The sequence below is a fragment of the Paramormyrops kingsleyae genome, chromosome 6 (genome assembly GCF_048594095.1).
Source record: "Paramormyrops kingsleyae isolate MSU_618 chromosome 6, PKINGS_0.4, whole genome shotgun sequence".
In the NCBI taxonomy this organism is placed as follows: domain Eukaryota; kingdom Metazoa; phylum Chordata; class Actinopteri; order Osteoglossiformes; family Mormyridae; genus Paramormyrops; species Paramormyrops kingsleyae.
Genome location: NC_132802.1, coordinates 4,527,366 through 4,547,157, shown reverse-complemented (window position 1 = coordinate 4,547,157; position 19,792 = coordinate 4,527,366). Strand labels below are relative to the sequence as shown.

The 19,792-nt window shown below is 46.7% G+C and overlaps 1 protein-coding gene across 4 annotated transcripts in view; it reads right to left on the bottom strand.

The window, feature by feature from the left end:
- Positions 1 to 19,792, bottom strand: part of ephb2a (eph receptor B2a) — a 94,703-nt gene that overhangs the window by 13,997 nt on the left and 60,914 nt on the right. For all 4 annotated transcript variants that reach the window (XM_023841410.2, XM_023841414.2, XM_023841411.2 and 1 more), the window contains exons 4-7: positions 15,029 to 15,184; positions 12,673 to 13,008; positions 4,666 to 4,790; positions 1,000 to 1,162 (exon numbers count right to left, since the gene is read on the bottom strand). In XM_023841410.2, the coding sequence (XP_023697178.2) occupies positions 1,000 to 1,162; positions 4,666 to 4,790; positions 12,673 to 13,008; positions 15,029 to 15,184 (780 nt within the window). The remainder of the gene's footprint in view (positions 1 to 999; positions 1,163 to 4,665; positions 4,791 to 12,672; positions 13,009 to 15,028; positions 15,185 to 19,792) is intronic.

Below are 19,792 nucleotides of genomic sequence, written 5' to 3'. Positions count from 1 at the left end.
TAAGTTCAAGTCCCAGATAAAGGCAAGCTGTTGTACCTTTGAGAAAGGTAGGCAAGTTTGCTGTGAATAGAATTATCAGCCAGAGCTCCAAAACATTTGGTAGATGTTGTTCTAGAACAGTGTTTCCTACAGACCCCCAGCGGTCCACATTTTTGCTTGTTCCCAGTTTCCAACACACTTGAATAAAACAATACATCCATTTTCTGTAACTGCTTGTCCTATTCAGGGTCATGTGGGGTCTGGAGCCTATGGGTGTGAGACAGGGAGCAACCCATCGCAAGGCACCCACACAAGCCTATCTAACCTATGGGCTTTTTAGTAATTCCAACTAACCTCAGTATGTTTTTGGACCATAGTACTCAGAGGAAATCCATATCTTAGAGGCGTGATGCAACAGTACTAACTACTGCACCACCATGCCCCCTCCCCAACTGAACAATCTAGACCACTAAATACCTGGTTCAGGTGTGATAGGAGCTGGGAGGGAGCGAAAATGTGGACTGTCCGTGGACCCCTGAGGACCGGGTGTGGAAACACTGTTCTAGAAGAACAGGGCGCGCCTAATAAAGGCTGTGAGGTCAGAAGGTGGGTGGGATGCTGAGGGCCAGAAGTGCAGAAGACCCTTTCTAAGGCTGTCACACCAGAGATGGTCTAAGGAGCATGTGGATGTAGGTGAACCGAGGAAGGTTTTAAATGTGCTGGGGCTTATTGCTCCCCAATTATTCATGTGCATTTACGGTTATGGTCAGACAGGTAGCTTGAGAATGACAGTTACTTGACTCAGGCTGATTCTTTGTGATCTGAAGTCATACGTAATAAAACATTTATCTGATTTTCTGCTGACAACAACAGGCATAGTGTGTACCACTGAAGAACAGCACTTCAGCTTAAATGAATGCTACATTACTTTTGGTAGCATTCATACAAAGTAACTAATGAGGATACACAACATGAAAATCTAGAAGGCTGCAAATCCCTATTCTATAAAGACGGCTGCACCTTCTGTCATGGTCTGGAAGTACATCTTGCCGCTGTAGCGTCCAAAGCCGGCCACTGTTCTGGCCCGCACCTGGAACACGTAGATGGTGCCAGACTTGAGACCCTGGATGACCGCTGTGTTGGTCTGGCTCTTCACCATGGATGAGTTGTACTCTGCCTGGTCCTTCAGGGTGGAGAGCAGACAAAATATTCTCCAGGTAACTTCACGTCAGTTCACTGCTAGGAGATCTAAGGTCTGCTGATAGGGCTGATAGGAAAACTAATGGTTGTAAATGGGTTAAGTGCCCCCCCACTAATACACAAATGCACTCACCCAAAACGTCCCTGTTCAAATAATGAGTATTTAATGAGTGAAAGAAAAATGAACAGCTCCTTTGGAATTTAGCTAGAACTAAACCCAACTATCTGCAATGGAAGGGGCTCGGCAGTTTAAATAAACAAAAACCGATTTGTTTCATGCATGAATTATGGTGAAAGGAACAAGATTTCCAAACATCTGCTGTTAAGTGGTAAAGCTGCGATTGGGGAGGATCCAGCTTCAGAACGACGCCTTTCCCAGCTTCACTATAACTGTCCGCAAGGCAGGCAAATCTCCCCTTTGTATCTGAGCAGAACTCTCAACATCATTTGCTGGTGTTCCATGGAAAATTCCATGTGCATTCAAATGCAGTTTTGACACTCCGACTGTCAACGGTCAAGTCAAACTGCCTATTCCACATCTTCCCGTCCTTCAAAGGTTGTCATCACAGAAAATCAAACAGAATATGAATCAGCGTAGGTGAATCCCAAAACACTTTAGGTTAAGTGCACCCCAGGAATGAAAAGAAAAGGCTATTGTGAGATCTGTGTTTTCTGTCCAATTTTGCATTTGGATAAGAATAACATCTCAAAACGCAAAGGTGAAACTTTCGGCTTAGATTCCTATTTCTCAGGTTTGTTTTTTGTGCTTGTCAAACTATATATGGCAAAACTCAAAGATGGCTCAGGTTCTCTGCAGGGTCTTGGAGATGTCTCCCACTTTCCATACCAGGTATCTCAAGTCATCTTGAAATGAGATCACAAGGTCAGAGATGCTCGTCATTCTGACTGCCGTCGGCGGCGTATCGCAGTCTAAACCGGGCTCTGGCTCATTTTTTCACTGTAATACTGATGCTCCCAACTTCTACAGCTTAGCAGCACGAAAATGTGGGGAAAAAATAGATTTCGCAGGTTTAAAGTGATCAGTCTTTGTGGTACGTGTCAAACACACCTTCTCACCTACATGCCTCAAACACTCATACACACATTGTTTAATCTTTTAAAATGTCTTAAAATAATTTCTCCCTACTGTACTATCAAACAGGGTGGTACATTAGCTTATGGGGCAGTACTGCACACCCACGTCCCAGCTCTGTGTGTTTGAATTTGCGTCTTCTCCTCATGTCATGCTGATATGGGCTTTCCCTGGGTATTCTAGCATTGTCTCATAGCCCCAAAGCATGCATCTATGGAAGCCGGTCTCTCAAAACAATGCCCATGGTACGTGTATAAGAGTGCATGCTCTGTGGAGGACAGACATCCCATGCAGAATGTCCCCAGGCATGTGCGCTGTACCTCCTAAGATAGACCGCGGGGTCAGTGTGACCCTATACTCGATAAGGGGTTAGAAGACGTGGGTGGATGGATGGATGGATGGATGGATGGAGATAGATAGATAGATAGATAGACAGACTGACATCTATAAAAGCTGCTGTGGTTCAGCAGGTTCGGACAGTGCGCTTGTAGTCAGAAGCTGGCAGCTTCAAATCCCAGGCTCAGCAGAGTCATTTCACTGTCTGCTTCCAAGGCATGGCTTTTAATGCCTAACTGCTCCAGGGACTGACTGAGCCTGCTTTTGCAATAACATATGCAGTGTACGATAAAGACAGGGAGAGGATGCAGTGTACGATAAAGAGAGAGAGAGAGAGAGAGGATGCGGTGTAAGATAGGGAGAGAGAGAGAGAGAGAGAGAGAGAGAGGATGCGGTGTAAGATAAAGAGAGAGAGAGAATGCAGTGTACGATAAAGAGAGAGCTAAGGAACACACACCAAGGGATGAGACCCCAAGTCCAACCATGCAGTGGGTGATACCTCAGCATCACACTAGTTTGAAGGGAAGAGGGTGAAGCTTTTCCCGTGTAACTGGAGTGCCAATCCTGCTGGCCTTGCTCAAGGGCCCAACAGAGTAGATGCACTCTGGGTGTTCACAGGATTCAAACCAGCAACCTTCTGATTGCCAGCACACATCTCTAGGCTCAGAGCCACCACTCTGCCATTTAGTCAGCCTCCCCTAAATGAATATGATGCAATAAGCTGACCAGACAGACTGGATTCGTTCTTTAGAGAAAGCTGGTAGAATATATGGTACTGGGCAAAACCTGCAAATTAACAGTAACAGATAAAAAAAGGAAGAATTTCTTCTGGTCTCCAAAAAGTTACAGATTTCTGATGGCTAGATAAACACGTCTTTGGTTCCCTCTCCTCAGAGGCAGTCCAGACATTTAATTTATTCGTTAAATTTCACCACCAGCTCAATTAACTAAATGAATTAATAAAGTAACTTGATGAGGTATTGATTATCCTAACAAAGTTGGGTAGGTTGGATGGTCCATTGGATGGTCGCCACAAATATTTGGGTGACTTTAGGAGAGGTTTTGAAATGGCTACGCTGACACACTTTGACGGACGTATCATGGTAACACTTTATTTGATTGGGCACATATAGTATTTTACTGTTATTCGTGCCACACCAACATTAACATCATTTGAACATGATTTTCTTTGACTGCCTAAGACTTTTGCAGCAAAAAAAAAAGACAGAGATGAGAGAGCAGTAGGAACATCTGCATGGATTTGCGGGACTGCTGAAGTGTGAGGGTTCGAAGACGCCACTGCGGCACTGCCGCACGCCCAGCACTGTCTGCATTCCTGATTCGTATGGGAGTACAAAGGCTGAGCTTAGGAGTCAGCTACGCAATCGCAGCAGCCGCAGACAGCTGCCAAAGAGTGACCCAGAGACTGCGCCAAACTGGCAGCCGGACAGAGAACAGCTCAGCCGTGTCAGACACAACCTCTGTCACTCTCACTAATTTTACAATACGATTCGACGAAAACTCCAAATGTCTGAATCTGCGGTACAGTAGGTGCCTCTATCCACATCCCTGCTATAACAGGCACCCTCAGAATTTTGATTTTTTTTTTCCTTTTTAATACTAAATTTTTATTTTACTTATACTTCTCCTTTTGAATTTTTATAGTGAAAGTGTGCAGTTTTTTTAAATAAACTCAGGTGAACAGGTTTTATATGCTGGTCAGGAATGGTTAATGCTACATTAGCATCTCTCACTGGGAAAAGGTAGTAAACAGTTTGTTATGTGGAGTTATGTGTGTATAATGAACTGTGAAAATAATGTTGCCATTGTTACAAGCCTTGGTATTTTATATTCATAAAAAGAAAAATAAATTTAAAACTGGAATCTTTTAAACTGACTGGCAACTAAACAATATAAAAATTTCTCAGCTCTTAAAACGCAAGAAGGAATCCTTAGCCTCCAGCAGTGACTACATCTGTCAGGGTATAAAATTGGCCTGTTTAGAAGATGTTTGGTTCCTGACGGGTGGATGAACAACAGGCTCTCTCCTTGCTCACCTTCTCGTAGTACTGAAGCTCATAGTCCAGGACGACACCATTTGGCTGGTCTGGCTGGGACCAGGACAGAGTGATGCTGTCCACAGACCGGCTGACCTGATGCATGATGGATACTGCAGATGGCGCTAGAGAGACAGAGATATGGGTGGAGTTACACGTAAATCAGACGACGCCAATACATGACAAAAACACTGCACCGAGCTTTTGGTAAGCGTTTTCTTTAAAAACAACAAGTTTAAACTTAGGTCCTTACCTTTCTCGTCTTTAATGCATGTGTAAATAAAGTTTTATGACTTCTGGAAAACAACTTAACTATACTATAATATACTACAACTAACAACTATAATTTGGAACCATCTGTCCTTGAGCGAGAGAAATACTGCAGGTAACTTAAATGACAGCCCACCACAGCACATTTCCCCGTTACGGGAACAGATTGCCGGGAAAAGTACGAAAACAACTAGGGCTTCGGTTTAAAAAAAAAATGTGGGAAGACAGCAAATGAAAATGGAGGTGACCTCGCGCTCTGGTTTCTATAAACACAGCCTTAAAGGATCGGAGAGCCTCAGTTCAGGAGAAACCTTGAGTCCCTCAAGTCAATGGCAGCCGAAAGATGACAGACAAGCACAGCAAACGGCGGAGAGGAGGGCATTACTGTGTCTGGCTCAAGGTTTTCCTGTCACCTTGAACAATTTAATGGGTCAGACACATTCCAGCACTTACCTTCATATGTGACTTCAGTTGTGCCCTTGAGTTGTACATTTTCAAAAAGGGGGACCCACATAATGTGTTCATGTGGACCTGACCTTGGTTTCGGGATGACAGAAATTTTGGACAGGCAGCAAAGTGATATATTGACGCAAACGTGTCCGCAGTCTCTGAACGCGGAACCACGTTTATCGCAACCAAGGGCTGGCTGTCGAGCATCGACCTGCAACTCCAGTTATGAAGCTGCCGATTGCCACAGGGATAGCCTCCCATCGCGGGGTACAATCTGAGGTTGGTGCAGGTCTGTTGCTCACGCTGCACTGCAGTTTGGGACCCAGAAGAGCTTCCTGGAGTCCTGCCGGTAAATGAACCGAGGCTCATTAAAACACCCTTGTGAGGCACAGCGTGTCCGAGTAAACACAGGGAGCGAGACGGAGAACCTTGTTCGAGGCTACGTGGCCAGGATTTATGGCGGCTGTGCCTTGGCTCGGCAAACGCAGCGCCCTGGCAACGGACCCGCGAGCTGGAGCGTGCCGATGACGGCGGTCTCCAGAGGCCATCGCCGGAAAAAAAGAAAACCACGCCACCATCTGACAGACCTGAGTGCTTGAGGAAATTCCGGCAATTGGAAACGGTTGTTTTCGTTAACTGGTCTCTGCTAAACTAATAATAATCATTCTGAAATCTCTGAGTGTTCAGCCATAAAGCCACGAGGGGGCAAATGTTTAGAGTGTAATCAAGCGAATAAGACGGCACCCGTGTCCAGATTCCGCTCACGCGACGACCTTCGACCTCTTCATTCTGTTTTCATCAGGTCCCAAACATGTACATTTCGCAGCAGACTTGGGGGGGTTGGAAATGGGGAACTGCTCTTCACAGATGAAATCTAAGAAGTCTCAGTCACAGACCAGCTACCGTTAGCATGGGGCTGTGTCTCATGCAAGGTAATGATGCGCGTCATTCAGAGAATCCGTCCTACGTATAATAGATTATTTGGTGTCTTTTGGCATTTTCTGTTTCACACAAGCTATTTAAATGTTATGAGAAATGTCTCTCCTTAGCTGGCCGTGCTCTTATTTTTTTCTTGGGACAGTGAGGTTAAGTCCATCTGAAACGCCGGCCATATTTTAGCAAGTTTATCTTCAAGTCTCCTTGCACTTCAGCTGCCGCATCTTAAATCACTCTTGACGCAACGTGTAAAAACAAGCGGAACATAAATAAAAATTTATTTAAAACAACATTAAAAAGGACAATAAATCACGGAAAATTTACTGCGACCCAGAATCAGATTAATGGGTGTTTTTTTTCCATCCTTGTCAGGGTTGAGAGGTACTTAATATATATTTTGTTATAAAACAACAACTCATTATTATTACTGTACCATTCTGTATGAGAAACGCAATAACCCTGTCAGCACAAAGAGACCATATCTGAGAAGGCAGACATTCTATCAACAATCATTTATGTGATGGTGTAATGGACCGTGAGCCAGCAAATCACAAGCACACACTCGCACACCACAGCAAACAGTATCCCAGCTGTGGCGCAAGGCTGCAGACACCACCGACCAGTAACATCTGTTCATGGTGATGGGACCACCCTTAACACCATCCCTGGTTGGACGTCTTCTGTGAATAGAAATGTCTGGGATGCGTGTCCACCAAGAAAAGACCATGGCTTGTAAATCTGGGGCTTTTCCCCATTAAACCAGACTAATACTGCTGGAGAAATGTCTGTTTTCCCAGTTCATTGCTGCACTCATGTCCATCACCTGCGTTTCAGTTTAAATGCAGAATAATGAACACATACTGCTGTTTGTGAATGGAAAAGTTACACGTGAGTTCGGAGCCGTGGATGACAAATGGAATGACCAGGTAAAGTGATTATCCTCATAACCAAGCAAATTACAATAACATCTGCAGTAATAAACGGCGAAGTAACACCGCAATTAATCAAATTTACATCCATCTACACTGAAGAATCCTCAGACTCTCGTTAATGCTAACATTTTGCAATAGTGTGAAGGTAGTTATTCTTCACAGGAAAAAACAGGAACAAGAATAATATACATCTTTAAAGGTTTATTCAATATGAAATGGTCATAATTTCTAACCGTGCTTCTCATAATTTTAGTGTTGCGCGCTAAATGTGTCAACCAGATTTTAGTTGCATCTCCCTTCTGTTCCTAAAACAAGTAAGTATATTAATATATATATATATACACACACACACACACACACACACACATATATATATATATCTGTTCATATATATATATAAAACTTCCAAACTTTCCAATGGACTAAAAAAAACATCACATTACTTGTGTTTATTCTTGGATGTATAAGACTCTTATAGTCCTGATTAACTTTTTTAATCCGGACCAGCCCTGACAGATAAAGTTTTGCTATATAACAAAACATACCTCAGTCACTCTTATAAAACAAATGACGAAAAAAAAATAAATGCTTGGTATGGCAAACCCACGCAGCCCGACATGATTTATGGACCAAGAACAGAAGCAGATTTCATTTAATGGCAGCAGTGACCCGACTTTAAGCAGCACAGGGGCCTGTGTGGTACCAGCACATAGTGTGAAGGGCTCTCTTGGGCCCACTCCCTGATGACATAGCTGTCCACCAATCACAGCAGCCCATGGAAAAAACTCCACGTGTGCCATTGGCTCAATGAATAATCGTTCCTGTACGATTTACCGCCGGGTAACTGTGGAGTTTCAAACTTTGTTTAAAGTACATTTGGATAAATCAAACATGACAGGCGTATTATTAAATTATTTAATGTACTCGCCAAGCAGATGCCCCTATTAAAGCTTGCTTGCGATGATGACCCTCCGCACTGACGAACGTTTACCAAACCGTTTCGGGTTAAAAAGAACAGGTGCACCCCCCCACAGTTTCATTTCCAAGCAATATTTAAAAAGCTACACTTAAATATGCATCCAGTTCTGTGAAAAGTCAAGTGGTATCAGATAGGTGAGCATATTTAACAAAATGGAAAATGTGCAATATTTAAATTAAATTCAAGATATATATACTTTTCTGTGGTGGAAAACATACAACCATAGTTTCATCATCTTTTGCACTGATGAGGATTTATTTCTGTTAGACTAGGCAGTGCAAAGTATTTGCCAGTTAACAGAGAGTAGGTTTAAGGGCCTGTGTTAGCGCAAGGATGTTTGGATTTTGAAGTTACCAGAAGGGTGAATCTTGCCAAGGTCAACATGGCTGTCAAGGGATCCAAGAGGAAAAAAAAAACTATTGATGCCCATATGTCTGGGATACCAAACCATTTCAAAGGATTTGCAAGTCCACCATTCTACTGTGCAAAAGATAATTTAGAAATGGAAAAAAATCTGAAGCACTGGTGACCCGCCCAGGGCAGGCGGCCCCATGAAATTCAGCGACCTGAATTGCCTGAAAGATGGTCAGGGATGGTGAAGGACGGTGAAGGATGTCTCCAAGAACTGCAGGGTGACATCAAAGGAGATACGGGCATGTCTGGCCGCAGTCAAGATCAACGTGCAAGAGTCAACAAACAGAAAAAGGCTGAAAAAGCCAAGGGAGGTCAGGAAGGCTGCACTCTGTGCTCAGAAAAGTAGTCAAAGGCAGAATTATGTGGTTGCAAAGCCAGGCACCTTGTTTGATGCTGACCAACAACTGACTTTGAAGAGAAGAACCTTAAATCAGCCACAGAAAGCTAGTATGGGTGCATTATGTCTTGAGGCTGCTTAGCTGCTTCAGAGTCTGGGCAACGCAAAGCACAGTCTCTTTGTCCTTTTGACAATTATTGAGAAGAGCTTTCAAACGATTGCTGAGATTGTTATTTGGACAACTGACTTTCGGGCGCGTCTGTTTTGTTATATTTAAATGGCTCTGCTGTATCTGAAAACGACAGTTCATTTACGTTTATATTTGCTTGTGTAGACTATTTATCAAACTGTACATTACACTTACAGGCATACTAAACAACAGATAAATGCTCAACACAAACACCCAATTAGTATTTGTAGTAAATTTTGCATATGGGACTCACAATAGAAATGAAACGATTTAATTGCGCGAATTCAAACGCAAGCAGAGCAGCTGCATCGGTGACTAAGCCAGATTAACAGGTTGTCACACTGTGGCCTTCAAACACGGTCCATTCAATCTGCCTTTTCTCTTACACAGTTCCTGTCCTCTGCTGGCTGCACTCATACAGAGGAGCCGGTCTATAGGGTCATTCACGGAGGACAGCTTCACCGACAGCCATCCGGAGTAGCAGGTGGTGTCAAGGTACCCAGCTGACAGCCCCTAACAGCCCTACGCTGTCCTCACAACAGGAACAAAGGGAACGGTCATCTTAATGGAGACGAGTGTTGCTGTCAGATGTCAGTGTTTCCAAATTCTACAATGCCCATGTGTTTTACATCAAGACATATGGGGCCATAAAATATAACTGAGTTTAAACGTCTATATCTGCATGCACACAATTAACTTGCATTACATCATATCCAAATGTTACTTAGTTTATTATTCAGCTGGATATACAGGACAGCAAGCCTGCTTTTTGGGGGCCTACCAACTGGTCACCTAGCTGCTGATCACACCACTGCAGACTCAATGCTTCACATCACGACACGAGAGAGACGTGTGTCATTGTCAGTGCAAAGGGCTGCCCTGCTTCTGTCCTGATGCCCTGAAGCTTAGTTCAGTGACACTAAAACCACAAAATTCCCGTGTGATGAAATCTCGCTCCACTGTGGACCATCTAGACAGCGCCGTGAATCCATAACAAGGAAAAAAACACCAGTTGCTTTGGCTCCATAAAAATTATCAAAGTCATTCTACCAACAGAAACTGAACGACCGTTCAAATTCAACATTCACGACTAAAAGGCCGTTTAAAACTATTTATGTTTATTTGATTTGACGAGGTGTGGGGGACAATGTAAAATGAGACAAATGTCACATAGCATAAAGCAGAGCCAGTTAAGAGGAGGACAGCTGTTTATGGAAATTACTTTCTGCCCAATAATTCATTTATTTATTTTCCAATGAATTCTATACCAAGTCGACCGCACGGCTTCTGCATATATACATACACACGCAGAAGGTACTTAAAAGGGCCTGTGTTAATTCAGAGCGACAATATGTTTATATAACCTATGAGCCTTCAGAGCCCGACTTAATTGTGGACCACTCTGCCGACCCTCGAGCCTGCTTTTTACACCAGAAACCCCCCCCCCCCACCAAGTCAGGTGGGGAGTAAGGCCACAGTCCCGGGGGGTGCCAGCGTGACCCAAAGCTTGGCCTTTCACAGCTCCCCATGACGTTAGGCCTCGGCCCATAATACAAGTTGACAGGCCAACCTGCCCCCCCCCATGGCAGCAAAAGGGAGGGGGGGTCCAGCCAGTGAGCCATGCCAAAGCAGGGGGACCGGGGTCCAAGAATCTCATTAGAAAACTTTATTAGGCCGCATGGCCTTTGTTACCATGGCGAATGGGGGGCGGGGGGGGGGGGGGGGGAGGAGTCCCACAATTAATACAGTGCAGAGAAAAGAGCTGGATTGTGTGGAAACCCCCACTTTCACACTGGACAACGTCGCTCCAAGGCAATCTAGTGTTAGTAATGATGTAATAAAATTAAAGATACATATTAAGCTGCTGGAAACCCGGCCCTTTAAGACGGCTTTAGACTCATGTTGTCTTAAAGGTTCCTAATGGGATTTTTATATTACTGCTTTAAAAAAAGATTACTTCAGTGCTTTGGGGGGAAAAAATGGTTTAAAACTGGCTCAGAACAATTGTGTTACACTGAGGGGACTTTGCTGCTTTTTCTCTCCTTGAATCCACCAAAAAACTGTAATTTCTTTACTGTGAAAACAATGTAGCACGTAGCTCAATTCAAATTATGCTGTTCGATGAATCTGTGCTGGGAATACCACAGCGGCATTCTGGGTAAACATGGAGCGGCTCTGAAACAGAAAGACAAAGCGGCAGCTTTTCACCCGCGTGCGTGTCGGGGGACGTCTGCTCGGTGCGCACTGCGCCTCAGGAAGACGCGTCTCAGAAATACCGTGAGCAAAATGGGGTTTTCGTCACAGCCACCCTGACAAATAACGATCAGAGGGGGCCTGTGTGAAATGAGAGCGATGGGGACGGGAGATAAGATGGGGGAGGAGGGGAATCAGGGACAGACATGGTAAATAGAGCCAGCATGCTGTCAGGCGTAGTAGGAATGGCTGCGGTTTGCAGGCTTTCCTGAGGGAACAGAGACGGCAGAAGAAGGCTGAGGAGGTGACAGCTGTGTTCATCTCATTTGGCCCGAAAGACTTTAATAGATAGACTCGGACTCTTATCTCACGTCCTCTGACTAAACCTCGGTGGCCAATTACACACAAGACCCCCTCCTAAACAAAAAACGCTCCGTTTGGAAAGCAAAAGATTTTTTTTAAAAAAGAAGAAACGCTTTTAATGGGATGACCGTCCTGTCATTTCCTTGTGTTTCCGAAGGCAGTTCCTTCACACAAAGGCCCGCGGTGGGCTGCAATGGTGTGCGTTTGCGTCGCTGCGTGTCAGTGAATGTGCCGCATTGAATGCGCGCAATGGAGGACTTCATCAAGGCCGGTGAGCCGGGACTGACGCAGGACAGCAAATCACTGCGGGCGCATAAAGGACAGCTGATGCTAATGAGCGAGAGACAGACTCTGCCATTAAAAAGCTCATCAGTACTGAGGTAACGGGACAACAGAATATATAGGCTTTTAACGGTTTTACTTTTAAACGTAATTGATAGAATAGAAATTCATTAGACATACAAAAGAAAATAACACACACACACACTTTGTTAATTCGAAGGACAGAATTACTACTTTAGAAAATGATTTGCCCTGAAGTGTTCACCGTATCGTTAACGGACCTGGGTTTAACGCATAACCCGCATCCTTATAATTGCTACTTCAATTCAAGCCTTGGCATTTCAAGGTCAAACTTCTCCGGCATAACAGGCCCGGAAGAGATAGCAGGGAAGGTTCTGCTGCTTTTTGGGCGCTCAGCTCATTATCCGGGAAAAGCGTCATTATCACCAGCCGTAAGTCTGCTTTGCTCTGCTGGTCAAATACTTTGGTGTCGGAGCGGAAGCTGATGCTGCTGTTTAACGCAGCAGGTGTGACATTTACAGCAGGGGAGCTGGTGTCTGTCACACGCTGACCACCGGGTCGTTAGCACGGGCTTTATAGCTGTCAGTCGCCACAGACCTAGACTGAGGTGCTCGGTCGTCACGGTAACCATGGGACTCACCGGCCTGGTTGGTGGTGATGTTGACGGCGGCGTACTGCGGCGAGTAGGGGCTCTGGTCGGAGACGCCGTTGACGGCCTGCACCTCGAAGGTGTAGCGGGTGTGGGCCAGCAGCTCGCTGACCTGCACGCGCGGCTCCGTCAGGCCCAGCTGCCGCGGGGAGAAGCGCACGTTGTCACCGCACCGGGCGCAGCCCCCACGGCCTGCGCTGCAGCTCTTGCAGATGATGTTGTAGACCAGGTCCTCGCGGCCCCCCAAGTCACGTGGCTGCATCCACTCCAGCGTCAGTGACGTCTTGTTGACGCTGGAGATCACGTTCCGCGGGGCGGATGGGACAGCTGTTAGAGGGGATGATAGGCGGTGTTACGTGGCTCAACCGGCTAGGATCAGAATGTTGCTGGATTGAATCCCAGGGCCAGCAGACTGTTGCTGCCATTGGGCCCCTGAGCAAGGGGCCCCTTAACCCCCAGCTCCACGGGCGCCGCATGCTGACTGACCCTGCGCTATGACCTTCCTCTCACCCATAAATAGGTCTGGGGGTCTCATGGAGAGCAAGATGGGGTATCAAGCTCCTGACTTAACTCTGTCCACCTCTCTGTCATCGGTACAGGGTGACTGGGGGCTCGTCCCAAAAAACACAGGGAGGGAGGCAGGGGCCCCCCTGGGGGGGTGGCAGTCACCTTAACACAAATCGCTTCATTAAAACAGTCAGCTGTGCAAATGGGCAAAAAATGTAAATCATTTCAGGTAAAAATTTCAGATTCGCAACTGCATGTAAAGTCAGCCGGGGGGGTCCCAAGCAGGGGTCGCCCTCCCAGAAAGAGCAGGCCGATGCCTCAACGGGAACAAGAGGCAGAATTAATGCGCTCGACGCACTTGGAGCAGAGCTAATTTAATAATTTAATCAGGCGAGGCAGCCATGCGCCGAATCGAGGTTGAGGGTTCACACTTTGAAGGGCGGATCTCCCAGGCACCCAGGATGGCCCGTTTCCCCACGGCGAGAAGAGAAGGGGGTCCATGTCGCCCCAGCACACCCCTGCACGTATACCCTCACCTCCCCCTTCAGAGAGTCCCACGCTCTCCAGACGGAAAGCCGTCCCAGCAGGAGGAGACCAGAGCGCTGCCTTAGAAATGACTAAAACTTCTTCTCAACAGTGGATCACGACCCAAAAGTGGGTCGCGCATAGCACACCTACCACTGAGGACACCGAGGTCAAGTCCTCAGTATTTTTTCTGCAACTCCAATAACCCAGATCCATTATGGCGCTTAGGAAGCCTAACATTTTCGACCTTGGTGTTTTTAAAACTGCTGGCTACAGCTCTGGCACTGCGGGACAATCTTCATTGGGCTATAGAGTGTATAGTTAAAAATATATATATATATATTGATGTGTGTTGCCTTTTTTTATAATACGCGAAGGCATTGTGCTTCTGTTACAACACTGTGATCTAATCACTATTACTGCACTATTTTTTGTGGAATAAAAATGGTTCAAATTTTGGGCCGTGTCTTAACGCCCAAGGGGGGGCTGAGGTTAACCCAGCTGAGAACCACTGCATTAAAACAAACTGCCCTGTCATCCGACGTTTCTAGCCCAGAAAAATCCCACATCCAAAACCTGGAGCCGGTGTCCAAGGGGGGGCACAAGCGTGCAAATGTGCAAGGCTGGAACCAGCTTGCGCTTGAAATACCTCACATGGAGGAGAAGTTAACAAGCCCAGAGAGGCATTCGGAAAGGGGACAGACGCTGGACCGGGCGAGCGGCCAATGAGGCGCTCCTACCAGAGACAGCCCCCACCCCCCTCACTGTTCACGTCTGCCACGGACACGCCGTGTGCACATCACTTACGGTAAACCTGGCCCGTACGCGCAACCTCAGCATCAGCCCGCCATGAGAAACATCCATTTTGGAAGGGGGGGGGGGTGGAGTCATTTAGGTTATCCAACATTCTGCTGTTTATAAACAGCTCCTTTTTCTGGGGGGGGGGGTATGGTTTAAAAGGATGTGGTGCGGCCCAGCATTGGGGAGGGGAGGCAGGAAGAGCGGCGAAATGTGTTCATTTTCCCACTTTAATCACAGCGAGCCGCAGAGACCCGCACTGCCACAGTAACCCTGCCTTCTTATTCAAAGCGGCTGCTCTTCTCAGGAGGCCGGGCTTATGCTAATTCCTTTGTGGGGGGGCGTCGAAATGAGGCCTGCCCAGGCCTCCCTTTCAGCAGATCACAATGCCACGGACCGCTCTCTTCCCTAAGTGTGGCCTGCTAACTCGCAGACTCGCTGAGACTGGTTCAGCTCGATTGAAAGTCGCCGCCCTGGTGGTGGTATGCGGGAGTGCAGGTGAGGCACGGTTACGTACTGGTGCAGGGCATCTGGAAGGGGTCGGCGTCGGTGCGGTAGTAGCCGCTGTGGCACACGCAGCTGGAGGCGCCCTCGCTGGTGGTGCGGCTGTTCATGGGGCATAGCTGACACGGGCTGTCACCCTGTACGGGCTTGAAGAAACCCAAGGGGCATGCTGGAACCAGAAGGGGCGGGGTTAGTTAATTAAACAAACAGCCAACAAGGGCTTAGCATGAAATTAAAATAAACAAATAAATAACAACTTCAATTACTGACAAATTACATTCTAGCCCAGGGATCTGCAGTCCTGCTCGTAGTGGGGGGTATAAGCATTTCACTCTATTTTTGTCTTCTAATTATTCAGCTCATTTAAACCAGTAATAACCCCAATACTGGGAGAGAGAGAGAGAGAGAGAGAGAGGGCTAAATTAGCAATGAAGTTAGGGACGAAACTGCTTAACTCGTAAAATGAAATCCTGTATATATACCGACCCACATGAATTAAAACTGCAGTGCAAGAGTACAGCAAACATGAGAGCTCAGTTCAAAAATTAAGAAATCCGGCTACATCCGTTATTGTGCTTAAATTGCTGCATATTAAAATTAAAACAAATGAGGATTTACACAGAGCTCTGCCTAAAATTGGCTTAGCCCCAGAAACCGTAAGAAATTAAAAATCGTCTACAATGCTACTCTATAAAATAAAGAAAATGGAATTTCATATGAATCTAATTATCACTAACAGGCCAGCTTTGGCGCAGTGACTGGCGAAGACGTCTGTTTAGTCGGGAGGAAATGGTCGGCTGATGATATCATTTGGTTGGTTCTCTGTCACCATGCAGCGCCTAACTTTTCCTGATTTTGGGAACCGGCCTTCACACAGGAAGGCGTTTACCTGCAGTTTTCCCTGCTTGCTGGTCCCGAAAAACACAGCAGATTGACTCGTTAAGACCCCTTTAAGCGGTGGGGGCAGTGGAGCCACCTTCAGACCCAGACTGGGGCCAAAGTAGTGCTGGAGATCGGGGCTCGTCTGGGGAACGGGCAGCTTCCGGCCGGCCTGGACTGTGGCAAATATTGTTGCTCAGATTCGTTGTACAGCGAGCCCAGGAGGTCCGGCAGCCGTTCTGGGCGGCTGCCTCATCTGTGTGGCATTCAGCTGTCAGGCAGGACGTTTCCCTCCTCTGGGCTAATCAGAGCTGATGTGGAGGGGGGTCTGTGCTTTGCCTGTAAATCAGCGCCGGACTTCCTCACAGAAATAGCTTTATAATGCACAAATGCCTCTCTATTGAGGGACCTTCAGGTTCTGGCATTAATTCAATTGAAAAATTAATTTCCCCAGGCAGACGCAGTCAGACTTACGAAGGCCTTTCACTCTGGCTGGGGTCAGGAGACTGTAACGGAGCTGTGATTTGATTACTGCAAGAATATGCTCTCTCCTAACCCTGCCCCGAGCCCCCCCCCCCATCCCCGTCCCCCTGCCACCCCCACGGCGGTCCCCTTGTCCTCCACAAACACCCCTATTGTCCACATGCTCTCACACGCGACCTCTTCACCTCTGGGGCCAAAGACATAAAGGGGAGGTGACACCGGAAAACCGAGCAGCCAGTGTAGCGATCGCTGCAGCAAATTGGACACGTTCAGCGGTGAGGACCCTGAATGAGTATAAGGGAGTATGTCTGAGGGCGAGGACCCTGAATGAGTATAAGGGAGTATGTCTGAGGGCGAGGACCCTGAATGAGTATAAGGGAGTATGTCTGAGGGCGAGGACCCTGAATGAGTATAAGGGAGTATGTCTGAGGGCGAGGACCCTGAATGAGTATAAGGGAGTATGTCTGAGGGTGAGGACCCTGAATGAGTATAAGAGAGTATGTCTGAGGGTGAGGACCCTGAATGAGTATAAGGGAGTATGTCTGAGGGTGAGGACCCTGAATGAGTATAAGGGAGTATGTCTGAGGGTGAGGACCCTGAATGAGTATAAGGGAGTATGTCTGAGGGTAACGAGCGGAGTCAACGGGGAAAAAAAACATTTCAGATGAATAAAATTTTTTTTGCAGGGCCAGTGTTTGGAAAGCAATTCTTAACAGCGGTAATGGCGTTGTGTGTTAGGTTAGCTTGTGTTATCTGATTTACACAATCTCCTCTCGGAGTAAAACGAACGAGTCATCAGCAGACATATCAGTCTACATTTGCTGAAACAGACTGAAGTCTCTGGGGAATACTAGAGAAAGGACACTCTGATTGGATGGGACATTACACTCTCAGGTATATTGATTATTATAACTGCTCAAGACACAGTTTATAATGAAATGCCCCATGTTATTGACTTTCTCATATGACCATGGATCTGTCATCGCATGTTTACATCGTGAAGAGCTTCAACCATGATTGGTGATGTTTCTGCTTATGTATGCTCTGCGAGTTTCATGTAATGATCCATATATTTCAAATTTTCATCTGTTCATCCCCTGCATGCGCAAACAGTACAGAAGATAAAAAAGAAGCCAAAATGGGCGACTCTAGTGGGAGGAGAGAAACGGCCACAAAGGAAACGTATCTGTTACACAATTATTAATGAATGTTTCAGACTGACTTTATGCATGGAGGTTATAAATAATGGGCTGACGACTCCCATATGTGAAGATTCTAAGCTCATGGAAACGTGGCTCAGGCTCAATCTACCGCCAAGCGGACGGATGTCTAAACGTTTGATTCATGGAGGACGGGGGTCCGATATACAGCTACTGTGACACACGCAGACGTGCTGAAGAACGACGGACCACACAGGATCCGACCCCGTGACTGACGTGTATTCATAAGCCCAGTTGTGAGTCACACAAGCTTTACATGTGTGCACTAACAGCCTCCAGGTAACATTCCCAGATGCGGGCTGTAGGGGGCGCTGGAGAGTTTCGGGCACTGCCCCCAAAGACTGTGGAAAACATCGACGTCCAGGTGCCCATGAATGATATGCGCCTCGGGTCGCGGGAGATGTTCCTGCAGCTGGCTGCCGTCGGTGGAGGAAGGCAGAGCAGCTGCGTACCGGAGCCTGCGACTTAAAGTAATTCACCATGATCGACGTGACCATTTTGCAAGATCATAATCACGATTCCCTCGTTCCACAGGGCATTTGAAGGCCGCGCTGCCCCTGCGGTTATGGGAACGCACCTTGTGGGAACAGGAGGCACCGTGCAGGTGTTTAAACTCCCCTCTTCTCAAGAATTTTACCCACAAGTTATAAAATATAATGGAAAGACATTATTAAGCACATCCCGTCCAGGGAGACCACTGTGATAAGTATGGAGAAAGCTGCAGGCTGGGTGTGACCCTGTACCGGAGAAGCAGTTACCGGTGGTGGATGGGTGATGTTACGTGAGATAAGAAGAAAAATAAATGAACTGTAACAAAAAATTATGCTAACCAAGTATTGCTAGTATTTACTGCGTTCTTTGCTTTTAAAAACATCCAGTAAGAATGAAGCGGATTACCCGCAAATACAGTGCCGTGTGCTTTTTCTGCCGTTTGGTCACTTCTTCCTGCTCATTGGACGGTAGCCAAACAGGCCTCTATTTCCAAATGACTCATCAGTATTTAAAAAACAGACGAACTGCACTCTCCAGTGAGGATGAGCAGAGCCGGCATGAGAAAGAAAGCAGGTTTTGTGTAGAATCCAGTGATCAGATTCCCGCATTCACCTACTCGGCCCTGCCTGGTGTCACGCCCCCCCACCACAGAAGTCACTTTCAAATGTGGGTCACTGATGCACAGTAATAGCAATACTGTACCAGGGTTGCCAGGTCTCATGCACCTGGCGAGACACTCACACTTTCAGACTCTCAGGCTCACGCAAGAAATATTACGGCAAATCTATATTATTCCATTATAAACATAATATTAGCTACATTAAAAGCGTCGGGGTAGTTTGCAAACCCTACAGACCATTTACAAGGTAATGAAGCTGTTACATACATGTAAATGCGTGTGCAGACATGTCTCGAATTGAAAATCTCACTGCAGTCAGCTGACCGAAGTTGGCAGCCCTGCAACACCCCCTCACTCTCCCCACCAAAGACATAGGTCACATCTTCCTTACAGTGGAGGTGTCTGTCTTTATGTGAGTCAATGATCCAGGCGTGTGGGGGGGAGGGGGATTAAAAAAAATCCCCAGAAAGGAAGAATAGAGATGCTGGCAGTTTTGTTACCCCAACAGAAGCAGGAGAACGTGTGGGTTCAGTCCTGATCTCTGGACGCACATGACAGCTCCGATTGTGCAGGGAGGGAAGGCAACAGTTAACCGTAACCTGCTGCTCTTCAGCGCCCCCCCTCTGTGAACTCCCACAATGTAGAGCACTGGCTGAATAGGGCACTGTGTGGCCAATAGATGCATGTAGCTAATTAAGCGGGCAATTCAACTGTTAGCGCTCTTTGGAGGGGGGGGGGGGCTGTTGGGTGTGAACAAAGCAAAAGGGGGGGGGGCAGCTGTGAGGAGAGGGGAGCATCTGCAGCTCTGTACTTCTCTGAGGCTCCGAATCCTCCAGGAAAAAATACTGTTGTGCTTGCCCATTAAAGCTGAGGGCTCCTCTTTTTGCCCCCACCCCCTAACACGGTGCGCAAGGAACCCCACTCCCCCTCCAGACATGCAATAGTACATCCCAGTAGCACAGATAATGCTTTGCCCCAGAGACCCTTTGGTCCTACTGTGCGCTTGTCTGAAGGTCGCCTCCCACTCACACAGAGGTGTCCTGACAGCCCATAATGTCCAGAGTGCTTCATAAATAACCAGATA